General features: G+C 54.6%; 1 protein-coding gene across 2 annotated transcripts in view; it reads right to left on the bottom strand.

The window, feature by feature from the left end:
- MRC2 (mannose receptor C-type 2) overlaps positions 1–17,319 on the bottom strand; it is a gene marked incomplete at its 5' end in the record, with an annotated part of 52,422 nt that overhangs the window by 16,237 nt on the left and 18,866 nt on the right. For both annotated transcript variants that reach the window (XM_079726224.1, XM_079726225.1), the window contains 7 exons: positions 418–572; positions 694–882; positions 4,011–4,157; positions 4,662–4,775; positions 4,939–5,103; positions 5,309–5,482; positions 6,162–6,563. In XM_079726224.1, the coding sequence (XP_079582350.1) occupies positions 418–572; positions 694–882; positions 4,011–4,157; positions 4,662–4,775; positions 4,939–5,103; positions 5,309–5,482; positions 6,162–6,563 (1,346 nt within the window). The remainder of the gene's footprint in view (positions 1–417; positions 573–693; positions 883–4,010; positions 4,158–4,661; positions 4,776–4,938; positions 5,104–5,308; positions 5,483–6,161; positions 6,564–17,319) is intronic.

The raw sequence follows: 17,319 nt of genomic DNA, 5'->3' as shown, positions 1-17,319 counted from the left end.
GTAAGTAGTCTGTCCCTACAGCTTTGTCCATTCTTTAAGGGCCAGACTTATCTCTGCTTGAAGCCCTGGATCCATTCCTTCATCCACCCACACTGTCTGAGCCAAAGCCGTGGCAAATAGTCACAGCTCCATCATTTCTTGAGGGGACAGGACCCTGGGCTGGGTAGGGCTGGCACCGAGCAGTCCTGCCTGCGGAGCATGTCCACATAATGTGAGTTCTGACGCCACCTGCAGGCGGGGAAGTGCAGCTGGCAAGAGACCAAGATCGCACCAGGCACCATCCTAAGGCTTCACAAGAATTAACTCCTTTAATCCTCCCAGTGGCCCTCTGAGGTTGGCACCGTTAGAGTTCCACTGACAGATGAGGAAACTGAGGATAGGCTTGGGGGCCCCGTGATAGGGAGAGGGGGTTCTCACCGGCCCCCAGATGGTGACACAGTCCTCCAGGCTGTCCCGGAAGTTGTTGGGCTCAAAAGGGTGCCAGTGGGTGAAGCTCACGAGGCTCCCGTCGGACCACTCAAAATTCATCTGCAGTTTCATATCGTTGAGACCGATCCACAGCTCCTCCACCTCTGGGGTGCGGCCGGGGAGAGGGGACAGCGGGAGGTCAGCCTCAGTCACCGGCAGGGGAGGGAGGGACAGTCCCTGAGCCTCCGGGCGGATGGGATGGGCGTGGGGGAAGCAGCCGCTCACCCTGCTTGATCTGCTTGGTGATGAACTCCAGCTCGGCCATGCTGTGGATGCTGAGCAGGTCGCCCCCGCCCCGCAGACACATCTTCTTGGACTCCTGCCAGCTGCGCTTCTCAGCCTGCAGGCGGTAGCAGTGGCCCTGGAAGGGCTGCCAGCTGGGCTCGCACTCCACCTTCACATTGGCCCACACGTCTGCGGACACCAGAGAGGCCGCTGCTCAGGGACCGAGCTGCCCAGCCCGGGAACCGACCCACTGGGTGTCAACACAGGCAGGGGCCTGGAAGTCACCTCCTCCCCAAACCTGTCACAGATCCGCTCTTCCCACGAGGACAGGTCTGAATACTGAATGATGCTGAAAAGACAAAACCCTCAGGGTGGCTGGAGCCCCAGGAGGTGATGGCAGATTCCACCCAAGACAGGACGGCCCCCCCAGGCTGGGGCTCTCACAGAGAGATGGACGGGGATTCAGGACAGACCAGCTCCAGGAGCCTCAGTTTCCTCCTCTGTAAATAGGGTTTCCTGCTGTAAGATTACAACTTAGCTCATGTCCACCTCACTTAATAAATGACACAGCCGTGGGCTTCCCTGGTGGCACAGTGGTTGAGAGTCCACCTGCCGATGCAGGGGTCACGGGTTCGTGCCCCGGTCCGGGAAGATCCCACATGCCGCGGAGCGTCTAGGCCCGTGAGCCATGGCCACTGAGCCTGCGCGTCTGGAGCCTGTGCTCCGCAATGGGAGAGGCCACAACAGTGAGAGGCCCACGTACCGCAAAAAAAAAAAAAAAAAAAAAAAAAATGACACAGCCGTCATTGTCTCAAAGAACGTCTATGGTGTGTGACTCCATCAGTCCGGGATGAAGGCGGTGGGGAAATGGGGCCTCCGAGATCAGCAGCTTGTGAAGTCACCGCTGCCTGGCAGGCATCCCCTGGCTGGGATTTTTACTCTTGCTCCTTCCCCCCTGCCACCCCCCACCAGCTCCTCTCCCTGAATCCTAGGGCTGAGAAACCAACCGGTCTTAGGCCCTTCCTCACTCCCATTTCCATGCATTTCAAGATCACCCTCTAGGGATCAGGGTCCGCAGGCACCTGATGCAAACAAGCTCTCACTTGGGTCTTGGCAAGAGAAAACAAGACTTTACCAAACCACCCACAACATCAGGCTTGGACAGGATTCTGCTGGCTGGGCAAAAAGCATGTACCCACTTGAAGCATCGCCCCACTGGGATCCACTCCATCCTGGGAGATGCTCCAGGGTCCAACCATACTGTCTCTTGGAGACCTGGCAGAGTGGGGAAGGGCTGAGAGCCTGAGCAGGCTCCCTCCTTGGCTCAAGACCTATCGATCATCTCTTGTCAGCCGCTGAGCTAAGACCCAAGGCTGCCTACTTGGACAGAAGAGTTCAGTGGGTGTGCAGACCCAAGGGCTGTAGGAAGGAGGGAGCTTAGGAAATGAGGGCGCTTTGGGGGCATGATGGCACCTGCCTCTAAAATGACACGCTTTGAGGGATGAGTCCCGGAAGGCAGAACCACCCAAGAAACTGCTTAGTACATACACCTCGTGCAGAGAGATGTGGGCCAGGATGAAAGAGGAAATCCACGGCTAGACACATACCTGCAAGTCCGTGAGGCCCCAGAGGAGAACTCCCCACAGCAGCCACACTGGGCAGATCCAGGGGACAGAGGACTTGGTGAGGGGCCCGTCCTGATGGGGGCCACAGAGAGGCCTGCCCACACTGGCCCTGTGGCCCTCCTTTCAGAAAGGGAAGCCCTGGAACTGGTGCCTGCCCCAGGCTCCCCCTGAGCTGGAGGTGAGGTGCCCTAGATGTGGGTGCCAATGTTTTTTTTTTTTTTTTTTTTTTTTTTTGTGGTATGTGGGCCTCTCACTGTTGTGGCCTTTCCCGTTGCGGAGCACAGGCTCCGGACGCGCAGGCTCAGCGGCCATGGCTCACGGGCCCAGCCGCTCCGCGGCACGTGGGATCCTCCCAGACCGGGGCACGAACCCGCGTCCCCTGCATCGGCAGGCGGACTCTCAACCTCTGCGCCACCAGGGAAGCCCCGATGCCAATGTTTTAAACCTTTGCTCCTGACCCCCAAGTGGGTGAGGAGACACAGTGGTGGCCAGTGGCCCTGAATCAACCTTTGGCAACACTTCAATGGTCAGAAGCAAAAGTTTTGCTCTGTAAGCTCTCACTTTCTGTTCTGTGGATTTTTTTCTGGTTTTGCTGTATTTTCCTTGTGCAAATCCCGTCTTCACCCCATGGCTACTGGACTCCTGCAGTAGCCCCTCCAACCTAAGGAGATGCTCCTTTAAGCCAGGCCAGGTCTCCGGCCTTAGGGCAACCCTGCAATGGGTTTGAGTTTATCCTCAATTTGCACCTCTGAGACTAAGCTGCCGACCCAAGACCACACCCCAAAGCGGTGCCGGCCTCTAGAGCTGTCTCGGTGAATCACAAATGTGAGCAAGACACTCCCTGCCTTAAAAATCTGCAAAGGCTCCCACAGCCTACCCGGCCCCACCCAAATTTCACCCAGAAGCCAAGATCCTTCAGCAACTGGCTGCAACCTGCCTTTCTGAACTGTTCTTGTTCCCATGCCCTGTAATCCAGTACTTTTCAAACTGTACCTGCACATGAATCGCCTTAGGATCTTGGGAAATGCAGGTTCTAATTCAATTAATTGGGGGGGGGGCACCTGAGATTCTACATTTATAACAAGCATTTATAACATCACCTGGGAAGGTGACGCTGTGCTGCTGGAGGGCGGCCCATACTTTAAGTAGTTAGCGCCTATACTCTAACCCTTAGTTAGGGAGCAATACTCCCCGTCCTTAAAGCTGCTGTGAACTTCCGGGCCTCCTTGCTTTTGCACCTGCAGTCCCCTCTGCCAGGAATGCCCTTTCCTCACACGTCTTTATGCCTTTTTAAACTTACACTCAACTTGAAGGGCCCAAATCCAATGTCACATCCAGGAAACCCTCCTTAAGTCTCTGGAGCTTAATCAATTTCTTCTCTAGGCCCCTCTGATATTTATTATACATGTGTTTTATAATAGCACATAACTCAGGATATTCCAATTGAATGTTGAGATGTCTGGCACCCCCGGCAGACTGTGACCCCCGCGAGGACACGGTGAGTCAGGAGGCATTGAACACTGTGCTCAACGAACGTTCCCGGAACGAATTAATGGCACCTTTCAGTTTGTTCGGACTTCAGCTGAACCATTACAGAATAGAGGGGATCAGAGCCCCCTGTGCTGGGAGGCTGGGCCGCCGGCGGCGGCGGCCCTGAGAGCCCCGCCCACGCCCCGCGGCTGCCCGGCTCACCGGGAGGCGGGGGCTCGGCGGCCGTGGCATTGGGCTTCTTCTTGCAGACGTAAGGCAGCGCGATGCTGCAGTCCCGGTTCTGCCAGCCGCCCGACGACTCCGTGCGGATCACTCCGCAGTTCTCCTCGCTCGGGTTGTCCGGCTGATCTGTGGGGAGGGGCAGGGCGCCAGCGCCCCAGGCGAGACAAACTCACCCCCTGGCCGAGGAGCCCTACCCCGAACCTCGTGCTCCCTCGGGAGACCTGAGCCCGCTCAGATGCCCAGCGCCCCGCTTCGGCCCTCCTGCTGCCTCCCCTGAGCCCACGTGGTCCTGGAACCTCTGCGCAGAAACCCGTTCCTGCCCCGCCCGCCCGGCCGCCCGCCCCGCCCTGGCCAGGCTGCTGGTGCGCTCAGTGCCCCGGTGCCCACGGCTGAAGGGGTGCGTGGAGAATAAGATCGAGTCCCCTCCCAGGCCCTGTGCCCCGAGGAAAGGGCATCGGTTCCTAATTCAGACAACACACGCCATGGACCAGTGGCGCCCAGTCCAGAAGGGAGTGGAAATCTGCCCCCAGTGCTCTCCTGGAGTAGGGTACCAGCGAAGGAGTAAACAGGAGACCAAGCGCCTGTGCGGTGGTCCCCTGGCCGCCCTGCGCCCCGAACCCCGCGCCTCACCACTCTCCCAGTTGAGGTACTTGAGAGGCGAGTTGTCCGACCACTGCCAGCCTCCGCTGGTGTCCAGGTCGTTAAGGCCAATCCACAGTGTGGAGCTATAGCCAGTGAGCAGCCCTGACAGCAAGATGGCGACAGTGAGGAGGAGGCCGCCCCATCCCTGGCCCTCCACCCCCTGCCCACCACCAGCATCCTCACCCCCACCAGCAGAAAGGGCTCAGGGCCCTCCAAAGGTGGGGCAGGTCTCGGGCGCCCGCCCCCCGCCCCGCCCCAGCCTCACCGTTGATGTAGGTCTGCTCATGGATCTCCGTGATGCTCAGCAGATCCGCCCCCTGTTGCTCACAGCTGGCCCAGGCCTCCCTCCAGGACAGCGTGGACTGGAAGTTGAACTGATAGCAGCTGTCCGTCAGCTGGTCCTTGTCCCAGAAGGTCTCACAGTCGTTACCTGCCACCACGACAGCCGAATGTGGGTCCCTCCCCAGCCCTCTCCTGCAGAGCCCACGGGGGTCCCTCCAGGAGTGCAGAGACCCCACGCAGGCTGCCCCGTGCTCCGAGGAGAGGCCACTTCCCACTCTACCCCGCAAGTTCCGCCACCCGCACGCGCCCCCCAGGGCACGCCTCCCGCCAAGCCCCGCCCGCTCCGCTCTCACTCTTGATAGGACAGAAGCCCCAGCGCTCGTCCTTGCCGTAGTCCTGGGTGGTGGCGCACCACAGGTGCCCGTCCTCGCGGCCTGTGCTGGTGCAGCCGTGGAACCACTGGTTGTCATACTTGAAGGGGATGGTGCACGGCTTCCCGTGGGAGTTGCCCTGGATGGTGTAGACCTCTGCAGGAGAGGGGAGCCAAGACCTTGGCATCTGGACCTCAGAGGCTGCCTATCCCTCAGACAAAACCCCCTATAACCCTGGGAGCCGGGGTGGGCAGGGGTCAGCAGAGAGGCGGAGGGGCAGTGGCACCAGACTGTGGCTTTAACGCTCCCTCTGCCGTCAGGTCAGCCCAGGAGCCTGGGAGAGGTCCTACCGCTCATCCCATAGGGCTGGGAAGGGGGCTCCGCAGTGGCCCTCACGCCAAATTCTATCTTGGAGCTCCCAGAAAAGGACCCTTAGGATGAAGCTGCCCACCAGGAAAGGCCCCCCTCACTGGGTGACTCTGGTTCCTGTTCACCCCTGCAAAATGGGGATCAAGACACCTGCGGAGGATTACCCTGGGGTCTCCCCTGAAGAGTGGGCCTGGGGGAAGGGATTTCTCACTTGATTTTACGTTATACCCTGTTGTACTGTCTGAGGCCTTTACAAGAGTGTATTAACTTTGTAATTTTTTAAAAAGCAAATTATATGCTTTGAAGTTCATTTTCTCAATTATTCCAAAATGCTTCCCATTGCAATGAAAGAGGTGACTGCCAGAGGTCTGCGGAGGCCAAGGTTTTGTCACCCCAGCCTCTGCCCTTGTGGCTCTAGGCCCCGGGCACGAGGAGCCCCAGCCCTGCCCTGCCAGCAGCCTCTCACCATAGTAGGGCCGAGCACACAGATCCTCATCGCTGCCGTAGATGCGCCACTGGCCACTGCGGGTCTGGTCGCCGCGCTCAGGGGTGCCAGCCTTGGATGTGTTGCTGGAACGGCCCCCCAGGAGCAGGGACAGCTGGTCACCCAGTGTGCGACAGTGCCAGCGAAGATTCAGTGCCTCCCGGTCACACTCGTACATGCCCAGGGAGGCGGTGGTGTTGGTGCCCGGCCAGCCTGTGCCCAGGCACTGCATGGTGCCCAGGTTGAAGAGCCGGTTTCGGGAGACCCACTTCCAGCGCTGGGCAGGAAGGCTGGCATTGCAGGCTGGGGAGACTCGGACTTGCCCACCTTGGGTCTCCAGGCAGCCCTGCAGTCCATGGCTGAAGATGAGGAAGACGTTGGGTTCTGGAAGGGAAGGCAGGACACGAGGCCATCACAGGGGTCTCCTGGCCGCCCTTGAGGGCCAGGCCGCCGGCAGACACTGACCATGATCCTGGTGCTGGGTTGTGAGCCTTCTCTCATATGATAAATCATTCAGTCTTCACTACTGGCCCTTTGGGTGTTGGCAAGAGGCACCGCTGTCCCCCTGTGCCCAGTCAAGGCAGAGCCTGCGCGACCAGCCTCTGTTCTAGCCTCATGCCACCTGAAGGCAGGACTCAGCCTTCCGTCCCACCCCGCTAAAGCAAACCCAACTCCATATGGCAAGTTGGGAACTGTTGACTTTTCTGAAGATCTTATGAGGACGGTGAAAGTGTTCACATCACACACCACACTGCAACCTTTATCCCAACCTCCGTTACACAGCGTTGTTTTCCCGCCAGAGTTCTCCAGCCTGGAATCGTTTTGTCTCACTCTTTCCTCCTGCTCCTCAGATGCCGTGGCTCCATCTTTTCCTCTCACTTAGAATCTCCCCAAACCACTCACCACACCCACCCCCAGCAAAACCCAACCATTCACGTCCCATAACCATCTCACTCCTTAGATCTTAGACAGAGCTTAGCTCTCTGGCTTCCCCAATCCTGCATCTTCTCACCCATCACCTCACTGAGCAGACACTCTATGAAAGACATTGAAATCCAACCTGCCCCCTGCACACCTACTTTACAGATGAAGAAATCTAGATTTAAATGTATAGGAGGTAGATCAATGGTTGCCTGGGGCTGGGTTGGGGTGATGGGAATGAGGAGTAACTGGGGAAAGGTACAGCGTTTCTTTGGGGGGGGGTGATGAAAATGTGCTAAAATTAGATTGTCATGACAGTTGCACAATTCTGTGAACATACTAAAACCCATTTAAAGGCACATTTTAAATGGGTGAGTTTTACAATATGTGAATTGTATCTCAAAGCTGCTGTTATATCTTAAAGTGTTGAGAGAGAGAGAAAGGGAGAGAGAAAGGACGAAATTGACATGAGTTTGAGCTGTGAAGTGACCCACTCAGGGTACCAAACAGCCAGTAAACAAACCCAGGTCTCTGTGACACCCACGTTTCACCACCTCCTTCTTGTTCCTTAGCTGCCACTTAGTACACGACACACACATGCAGCACATCTCAATCTCCAAAGCACGTCTGCATCCACTGGCCCTTCAGGATTATTTTCATGCCTTGAGAGCATGAGTCTGACCGCTAGGGTTCAAATCCCTGCTCTGCCACTTAATGTGTGAGTTGGGCATGCGGCTTGGTTTCCTCATCGTGAGACTACTGTAAAGGTCAAATGAGATAAGTCATGTAAAGTGTTTGGAACAGGGTCTAGCACACAGAGCACCATAAATGTTGATGATGATGATGATGATGATGATGATTCCATATTATAGGCAAAGTATTTGACTAGGGGTAGTAGAACAATTTGACCAGAGTCACAAGGCTGAAATTTGGCCCCAGTCTTCTGAGTCCAAACCCCAGACCTTTCTGTTCCACCATGCTGGCCTTCGCATTCCTCTATAAGTCATTCTTCATGGCCAGGCAGCATGATCTTTTAAAGATGTAAATTAGTTGTAAAAAAAATTTTTTAATAATATTGGAGTGTTGAAAGTCATAAAGAAAACAGTGATAACTTCAATAACATAATAATTTTTTCATGGCATGAAAAATGCCATAAAAAATCAAAATTCGGGCTTCCCTGGTGGCGCAGTGGTTGAGAGTCCGCCTGCCGATGCAGGGGACACAGGTTCGTGCCCCGGTCTGGGAAGATCCCACATGCCGCGGAGCGGCTGGGCCCGTGAGCCATGGCCGCTGAGCCTGCGCGTCCGGGGCCTGTGCTCCGCAACGGGAGAGGCCACAACAGTGAGAGGCCCGTGTACCGCAAAAAAAAAAAAAAAAAAAAAAAAAATCAAAATTCAAGTGACAAAAATATGTGTAACTTACTAGAGGCAAATAGTTTATTGCCTAAAAGGAGCTAAAAGAGCTTTTATAAAAAATACAATAAATTATGAGTAAAATGGCACCCAGATAGTAGAAAATGAATCAAAGATATGTATACACAACTAAAAAAAAATGAAATGCAATTGGTTCTTAAATATTTGAAATGACAGCCTCTCTCATAGTAAAAGAAAAGCAATATAAGTCAGATTAGTCTCTCTCCTGCCTTCAAAGGTAATTCATCATTCTGCAAATAAAATTCAAACTACTTACTATGAGCCACAAGACCCTACATGTTCTGGTCCTGCCTATCAGTCTGATCTCAGATCATACTACTCTCCCTTGCTCAAGTCAAGGACTTCCTTGTCCCTTCTTGAACAGGCCTCTTACCTGCCTCAGGGCCTTTGCACTGCTCCCTCTGCCTGGCATTTCACATTTCAAAAAAAGTCCCATCTTTAGAGAGGCCCTCCCTGATCTCCCAATCTAAAGTGGTAACCACAGTTATTCTCTAGCATAATTCTCTTCACAGCATTTATTGTTATCTGGTATTTTTTCCAACATCTGGGTTATCTGTGAGTCTGGGCCTACTGACTATTTTTTCTGTTGATTATGCGTCACTTTTTCCTGCTGCCTGCATGTCTAGTAATTTTTATTACATACTGGACATAGTGGATAATGTTACAAGGAGTCTGGATTTTTTTTTTTTTTTTTTGCATATTGGACTTGTAGATGACATGTTACAGGGAGTCTGGATTTTTTATCTTCCTAAAAAGAATGTTGAGTTTCGTTGTGGCAGGCAGTTAAATTACTGGTGGATCATCTTGATCCCAGAGAGGCTTGGTTTTATGTTTTGCTAGGGTGGGGTTGTTTTGGGTTTTTCTGTTTAGTCTTAAGGTGTGGCCCTTAACCTTGGGTTTAATCATAGATGAGGTCTTCTAGAGTTTTAAAAGAAAACCTTAGGCAATTACTAAGCTCCTCTAACTTGGTGGAACTTGAATTCCAAACTCTTGTATCCTCAGCACCAGGCAGCAACTGCACTCTCTTCCTCCCAGCTGCTGCTTCTTGCTGGGTTCCTTAAAGCTTCACTCCGCCCACGCACAGTTTACAAGCTGCCAAGGATTTGAGGAGAATTTGTAGGAGGACATCTCCTGCCTTTCCAGGATTTTCCCTCTTGATTTTTAGCTTTTCTGGTGGCCCCCCACTCTGACCAGTAAAGATGTTTGAGCTCCTCAGGCTGGGCAGTGCTCTCAGGAGGAAGAGCTGCTGAAGTGAACCACTCACTCACCTGCCTCTTCTCTTTCAAGGACTGTTTCCTCCCCAGCATCTGTCTGGTTTTGACTGCTCTCAAACCACTGTATTTTATATTTTGTCTTTAGTCGATAAGGACTCTTGGCCAGCGAATTAGACTAATACAAGCTAACCTGCCATTTCCAGAACCAGAGCTCATGATCTGACATGGTTTTGTTTATTTTCTGTCTCCCCTCTTGCTCAGAAGCTTCCAAGGACTTTATCTTCACACTCTACTCCCCGGTACCTATAACTCTGCCCGACACACGGTAATACTTAATAACGAATGAATGAATGAATTTCATGCCTAAATAACAATCACAACCAACCGGTCTAACTTTCTGCTCCTTGTCCCGGCTGCCAAATTCATTTTCCTAAAACAGAGCGCCCACATCTCCTGTCGCTGCGTGTTTGAAACTCCACAGTGGGAAGGCCAGTGGGGAGGGACACTGGTCACTCTATTCTTTGACAACACCAGGATGGGGGTCCTCTCTGGGCAAGACGTGGGTGACTTCCTAAAGGACCAACGAGGGCGACTGCCACAGCTAATCCTCCCCCGCTGCCCTCAACCCAACCTTCCCTTCCGGCCCCCCTCCAGGAACCATAAACTGGCCCAGGACTTGATCCAGGCCTGTCTGAGCATTTGATTGGATTGGGCATTTGATTCTCAGAAACTCCACTCCAGCGAGGACAGTCAGTAATAACAGAAAGTGGCTCTTGGCAGGGGGTAGGGAAAGGGCGTGGGACCGGAAACAGGAGAAAGTAGTGCTTGCTTTTATAGGTGCTCTTGGAGATGGGGCTGGACATGCAGCTCAAAACGTCACAGGAGCCCACAGCAGCCCAGGGGGACAGTATCTCCCTTTCCTCCCTGACCAGAAAACCCACGCATGGTCTACATCAATTCTAGCCAAGCAGTGCGGTCGTAACAACTGGCAAATGAAGGGTCTGAAAGAGGTCCATGTGGTCGGGAGACGCCACCTTCTCACCACTCGGCAGAAGAGGAAACTGAGGCCCAGAGGGGAAGAGAGCAGGATGCCCAATCGCAGTACCTTTCAAGGCCTCCGTTTCCTCCTCCGTCACATAGATCACTGCTGCAAGTCCCCTCCTCACTCTGCTGTCCTAGGTTCTGGGTTCAAATCCACATATCTACCTGGAGCGCCTGCTATGTGCACGGTATGTCCCAGGCAACACAGGGAACGCGAGGAAACACACAGCACCATCCTAGTTAGAGAACAGTGGGTTTGGACACAGCAGGACATGAGGGCAAACGAGCCCTTCAAGTCCAGGTGTCTGGGGGTGGCGGAGAGAGCTGAGTCTTCAGAGTCTGAAGTCACTGAGGATCCGCAGGAGGCAGAAGGTGAGGAATGCAGGTCACAGAAGTGCCTCGGCGGCGGCAGCAAATGAGAAAAGGATAAGGAATCTGGGAGCGGCGGGGAGGCTGAGGGCAGTTCTCAGTGGTGGAACCCAGGGTAAGCAGGGGGCTGGGGGGCTCTAGGGAGAGCATTTTCCACTCAGAGTCGAGGGGCGGGAGGAAGGAAGCTGATTCTCCAGGGGCCAATGGAAGCAGAGATGCAGCCCAGCCTTGGCCGAGCTGGAAACGCTCAGGCGAGAGGGAAGGGAACCAGGCATTTTGAGAACTGCCTCTGTGTCCTTTGCATCCGCGGTCTCCGCGGGCACACAGGAAGCGGCGAGGGAGCTCAAAGCGCGGAGGCCTGATGCCCCCCACCTCCCAAGAAGGTCCCCTCCAGCCTCCCCCAGCCCCCTAGCCCCGCTCCACTCACCTGGGGAGCCTCAGGTGGCAGTGCAGGGAGTGGGAGTGGCCCTCACTAGGACCTTGGTAGGGTCCTCAGCAAGGACAAAGATGACCCCTTGTATCTGGATGGCAACCACACCAACATCACAACACCAGGCGCCCAGCTGTGGGCCACAATGCACTTGTTCAGGGAGTGAATGAATGAATGAGGCCAGGCAGGGAACTGTGCATCGAACACCAACTGCACGTCATTCATTCATTTGTTCAACAAATATTCCCTGAGATTCTCACAGGTGCCAGGCGGGGTGCCAGGCACAGAGGGTGTAAGGATGAGCCACCCGGATACAACCTAGCCCCTGTCACCATACAGGCTGGCGGGAGCCGGGCTCTGCGTGGAACACACGGAGACGATAACGGAATCCCTGACCTCGTGGAGCTGCCCGTAGTCTCTGGTCTTTGTTTTTGTCTACCTAGCAAACTTCCCACCCTCTTCCCCTTATTATTTATAAAGTATTTTCCTGCATCTCTAGCTATGTGAGTGGGCACGAGGCTCACTACTGGCCAATAATCGTGTCCATCCCCCTGGCTACAGCGACTGGCGCTTAAACAGGGCTGATCAGAGTCCTCTCCTGGATCCCCGACGTCTCCTCTCTCTGTTCACGTGGCTAAACTGGGGCTGCCAATGGCCACGTTTCCTACCATGAGGAAAAGATCTTTCTGCTGTAAGCAAGGAAGAAGATAATATGGAAAGAGACGCAGAGCTGAGAGATGGACGGAGAGGAAGTGAGTCCTTGTGGCGCAGAATGTCCAGCCCCAGCCCCTGGGTTCCTGCAGCTCTTCCTCCACACTGTGCATCACTCAGGATCATTTGTAGCCACATCCCTATTTTTTTTTTTTTTTGCTGAGCTGGTTTGCGTCGCGCTTTTGTCCTTGTGACCAAAGAATCCTGATAAACACATAACCCTAGGTCCATGGACCAGTCTGGAACACTGGTCCATGCTCCTTACTCCCCTGGAGGCATCATTCCAGAGTCCCCTCTGAGCGTCAGACCAATGATGAGCTTATTGGGCCGGTGGCTGCATCTGGGCCACGTCAGAGGAGGTGCTTGGAGGCTGGACCCACCGCATCCTCTTGATCACGTCTCCAGCTGCTCCCCCAGAGACTTTCTCATTCATGACAATGACACGCATTTATGAAACACAGGACTAGATACTATAGGGAAATTAAGGATATGGCTTCTGCCCTCAAGATGTTTACAGTGAAGCTGGAGATGCAGAACTCACAAAGCAATCCATGAAAAAGTTACAAGCAACACGTCAACAAGTGTGCAAAACAGATCTAATTTATACCACATGGTTGGGGGTAAATGGATAGAAATGGGTTTCCCAGGTAACTGAAGGAAACTTTCTGGTGTGGAATCCATACTTCCTTGCTTCTCAGACATCCAGGGCATCACCCTGGAAATTTTTTCCTGTGCTCAGAGGTAACTGGGTTTTAAAGCTCTCTGCCCTACACTGAGTAACCCCACCTCCTCCCTCCGGGTTGAGGGTCACTGTGGCCTCATTTCCTTTCCCGTCTGCTGTAAGGTACCCACAATGTGCTGGTCCTGAGGCTGAGTGCAGAGGCTCACAACTGTCTGCTTCTCGGCAGCAAACCTCTCAGCTGTCCCTGCAGCTTCCCGGACTCAGCCCAGCAGCAGAGGCAGCCAGAGGTCTGACCTCCAATGAGACGGCTGTCCCCCATCACAAGCTGAAGACATCACACTGAAGGAAGCGGAGGGGAAGTTCACTCTAGCACAGTGCCTGGCACACAGCAGACTCTCCACAAATATCTACTGAACGAGGGACATGTCAAACAAAACCCTGGAAGGCGCAAGCGGAGACAAGGACATGGAGGGTGTTCCAAGTTCGGGGAATGGCAGAATCAAAGACTGGGGACCCAGCGAACAGCCTGGCTCAGCTCCTAGAGAGCTGGGGACCAGGGACCAGCTGGCGAGCCCGGGGGAGCTGACCATATTTGGTCCCAGAGGGCGGGGCAGGGTGGCCTCCAGCCGCTGAGCCTCTCCCCCCACCACCCGCCCCCCCGGCCGTCTCCCCCTTCAGCACCCCTCCCCAGGCCACGCAGAGGCCAGGGGTCATCCCAGGGAGAGCCACGGCCGCCCCGCAGGGCTGCCAGCCAAAAGGAGCAGCTGTTTTCAATGAGCCACTTGGCCCTGAGGCCAGGCCTGGAAATGTCCGAGTCAGCAGAAGCTGCCAGCTCCGCCCTGCGGAGGGGCCAACCCTGGGGACCGGGCATCCCACCCTGCGCCACCCTCTACTAGAGGCTGTGTCCATGTCCCTGCACGCACACTGGATCTGGCGCGGGGCGGGGGGCGGCAGGGCATTCCTTCCATGGAGGGCAGGGGAGTCACATGCCTCTGAGGCCCAATACTCTGCCCAACTGTGCAGCATCGCCACCAAAATCCTGAGCTAGTGTGGGCTTCCCCCTCTACCGTCCACCCTCCAGGCTTTTCCCACTCTCCGGCCTCCTCCCCAGCAGCCCTTCCACTCCAGCCAGGCCAAACTGCTGGCCCCCCATCGCTTACAGAGCATGTGACAAAACCGAACACACACAGCCCCACGGAGGCTCCGCGGCCGTCACACGCACGCTTGTGTGCAGTGTCTCTCTCAATCTCTCCAGCAGCGGTGAACCTCCTCTATGTTTCTAGAGACGGCTTTTCTCCCCCCTTAAAATGTCTGTGTTGCACGATGTGATATGCTGTGTTCTATTAAGATGTTAAAGCAAACGCTGGCAGAGAATGGGTTAAGAGATGGGCTTGTCACCTAATACATGCAAGAGGATGGTGTGAAGGGGGGATGGGAATTCGGGTAAATTCGGAAAGGCAGCTTTCACCCTCCCACGGCTCTGCCTGGGTCCCCCAGGTGGTGCCGGCTGAGGGGAGCTGGCCTCTGGGGCTCTCGGAGACGCAAATCCTCACCAGCCCTGACCTTCCCCCCGTGGCGATTTAAGAGTGTTTGATCTCATGCCCTGCTGTCTTTTGTCTTCTCAGACTAAAGCATCACGATATTTTCGGCCTGTCCTTTCCCAGGCCCCATCTTGTACGAAGGCTAGGAAGCGGGGTGGGGTGGGGTGTGGTGTGTGGTGTGTGCGTGTGCCGAGCCCCATGTCACCTCTGACCTCTGGGGGGATCCGGCACCCCTCTGCTCACGGGCAGCTCCCGCAGCCTCGCTCCCCTGCCTGGTCCCCACGTCTCTTCCTCTACCGGAGCATCCCAGGGGCGGGCCCACCTTGACCCCATCCTCGCCTCCAGGACCCGAGGTGCTGGGCCCAGCCCGTCCTCGGAGTTCCGGGCCTTCGCGGCCGCTGCGCCCGCCATCCTCCGCAGTGCGCCCCCCACCTAGGCCGTGCGCCCTCCTTCCGCGATGCGCCCCCATCTCCGCGGCGCGGCGCGGCCCGGGGCGTTTGGGCGCAGACCCCTCCCCCAGCCCCGCCGCGGCCACGAGGTCCGCCAGGCTCCCCAGCCCAGCTCTGCGAACCCCAGGTCGGCGGCCTCCGGCGCCGTCTGTTAGCCCGCAGCCAAAATAAACAGCCCAAAGCCACTTCCTTCCCCGGGGGGGCAACTTTCACAACAACGGGCGGCTCCGGTCGTGGCAGGAAGTGGCCTTCTGGGCCAGGACAATCCAACCTCACTGACCAGCCAGCCAAGGGCAGGATCCACGACCCGCGGCTGGGGCCGGGCCCAGCTCCGCATTCGCCCCTGGAAGGGAGCGCGCGTGGGTGGGGGCGTAGCCGTCCCGGCGCAGAAATCACGCGCCCGCCGCCCGCGCCGGCCTCCGCGGAGCCACACCTGTTTCACTTATCCGTGGGAGTCGTCAGCAGATTATTTCATAAAAGCACGGATAGGAGAGCCCCAGCCCCAGCGCTGCATTAGATGCTCCATACCTCTGATTTAGGATGAGTGAAAGGATTTATAATAAAGGAGTCACCGGGACAAACTGAGAGAGAGCAACTTTTAAAAAATTTAGTTCGGGGAATTCCCTGGCTACGCAGTGGTTAAGCCTCCTCGCTTTCACTGCGGGGGGGCGGGGGGCGGGGGAGGGTTGGTTCAACTGGCCAAACAAAAAAAAAATCTAGCTTTGCCAAAGTGGCTGCAGAAGTGAGGGGGGAGCAGTAACTTAAAGCTAAAATACTAGAGGCCCCCCCGCCCCACTACTGCTTACTGCAGAGTCAACAGAAAGGAAGAAAAAATCTCCTTTAGGCCTTTCTGTATTTTCCACAGTGAAGTTTTTTCAAACAAAAAAAATGAAACGTGTGGAGAATTAAACTAAAATCTAATGATTTGTTTGTAAGAAATTGAGGTTTCAAATATAAACCATTGGATTCGCAAGAACTATTTCATGAACAATTTTCTTTTCTTTTGGCTGCTTTGGGTCTTCTTTGCTGCGTGCGGGCTTTCTCTAGTTGCGGCGAGTGGGCTTCTCATTGCGGAGGCTTCTCTTGTTGTGGAACACGGGCTCCAGTAGTTGTGGCTTGCGGGCTCTAGAGCACAGGCTCAGTAGTTATGGCACACGGGCTTAGTTGCTCTGCGGCATGTGGGACCAGGGCTCGAACCCGTGTCCCCTGCATTGGCAGGCGGATTCTCAGCCACTGCGCCACCAGGGAAGCCCAACAATTTCTAACTAACAGTCTTTCAAATAACATAGAAAAAAAGGGTAGGATCCCTCCCCCCCCATTCACACAACACAATAAGTTCCTCACTGGCTAAGTGCCCCTTGAGGGCTCAGGTTCTATCCTTGGCCTCTCCATGTCCCCAGCATTTGCCTGCCATAGTCTGGACTCAACAGTAAATGTCGAATGACAGAATGAATATGAACTGGAGGGTCTTAGAATTCATCTTGTCAGGCCTTTAAAATTTGGAAACTGAAACACAGAAAGGTTAAGTGACTTGTCCAAGGACATTCAAACAACTGGAGCCATGACCTTTCCATTAGGACTAAACCTTATTCAAGTCCTGAACAGCATCACACCAGTATCTGCTTATATAAGTTGACCATATCATTTATTGTCTCATGTTGAGAACGAGAAGGGGAGTTACTAATAATTACAGCACTACAACAAGCTTGAGCCAGGGCTGTCCCAGGCAAACTAGGACATACGGTCACCCTGCACTTATGGAAAGAGACCACAGATAATGATACAAGTTAATGCTTACCATGCACTTGGCTAGGTACCCGGCACCGGCTTCCCAGGCTTTCTCGTTAATCCTCACAGCAATGCTCAGAAATAGGTAAAATTCCTATCTCCATTTGACAGATAAGGAAACAGGTATTAAATAACTGAGAGATCAATCCTCCTGATAACAGTTAATAAGGGGCGGAGCAGAGATGCGAGACCAGGAAGACTGGTCAGTTCCAAACAACTATTCCAGGTACTTGAAACTGATAACCCACAGGCAAGTTGCATTTGGCCGTCATGGTATGTGAAAGAAAAGTGAGCGAGCATTGAAAACTGGAGAGATGTCACATAAAAATCTGCATTTCCAGCTTCTCTCAGAAACATTGGGAGGCCTGACAATGCTGAGCCAGTGTGCCTGGAAGGCGCCAGTCACAGTTTCTGGGTGGAGCTGCCCACCTGAGAGGGGGCTCACCGGTTTGCCACAGTCCCCGCCCACACCTTTTGCACCACCCCCCCACTCCAACACTGAAGTGGAAGGAGAATGGCCATATGTTATCATGTTGGCACTACTGTTTTTATCAGAGTGCA

The sequence above is a fragment of the Hyperoodon ampullatus genome, assembly GCF_949752795.1.
Source record: "Hyperoodon ampullatus genome assembly, chromosome: 19".
Taxonomy (NCBI): Eukaryota; Metazoa; Chordata; class Mammalia; order Artiodactyla; family Ziphiidae; genus Hyperoodon; species Hyperoodon ampullatus.
The sequence above is the reverse complement of the archived record's forward strand: the minus strand, read 5'-3'. Positions and strand labels throughout refer to the sequence as shown.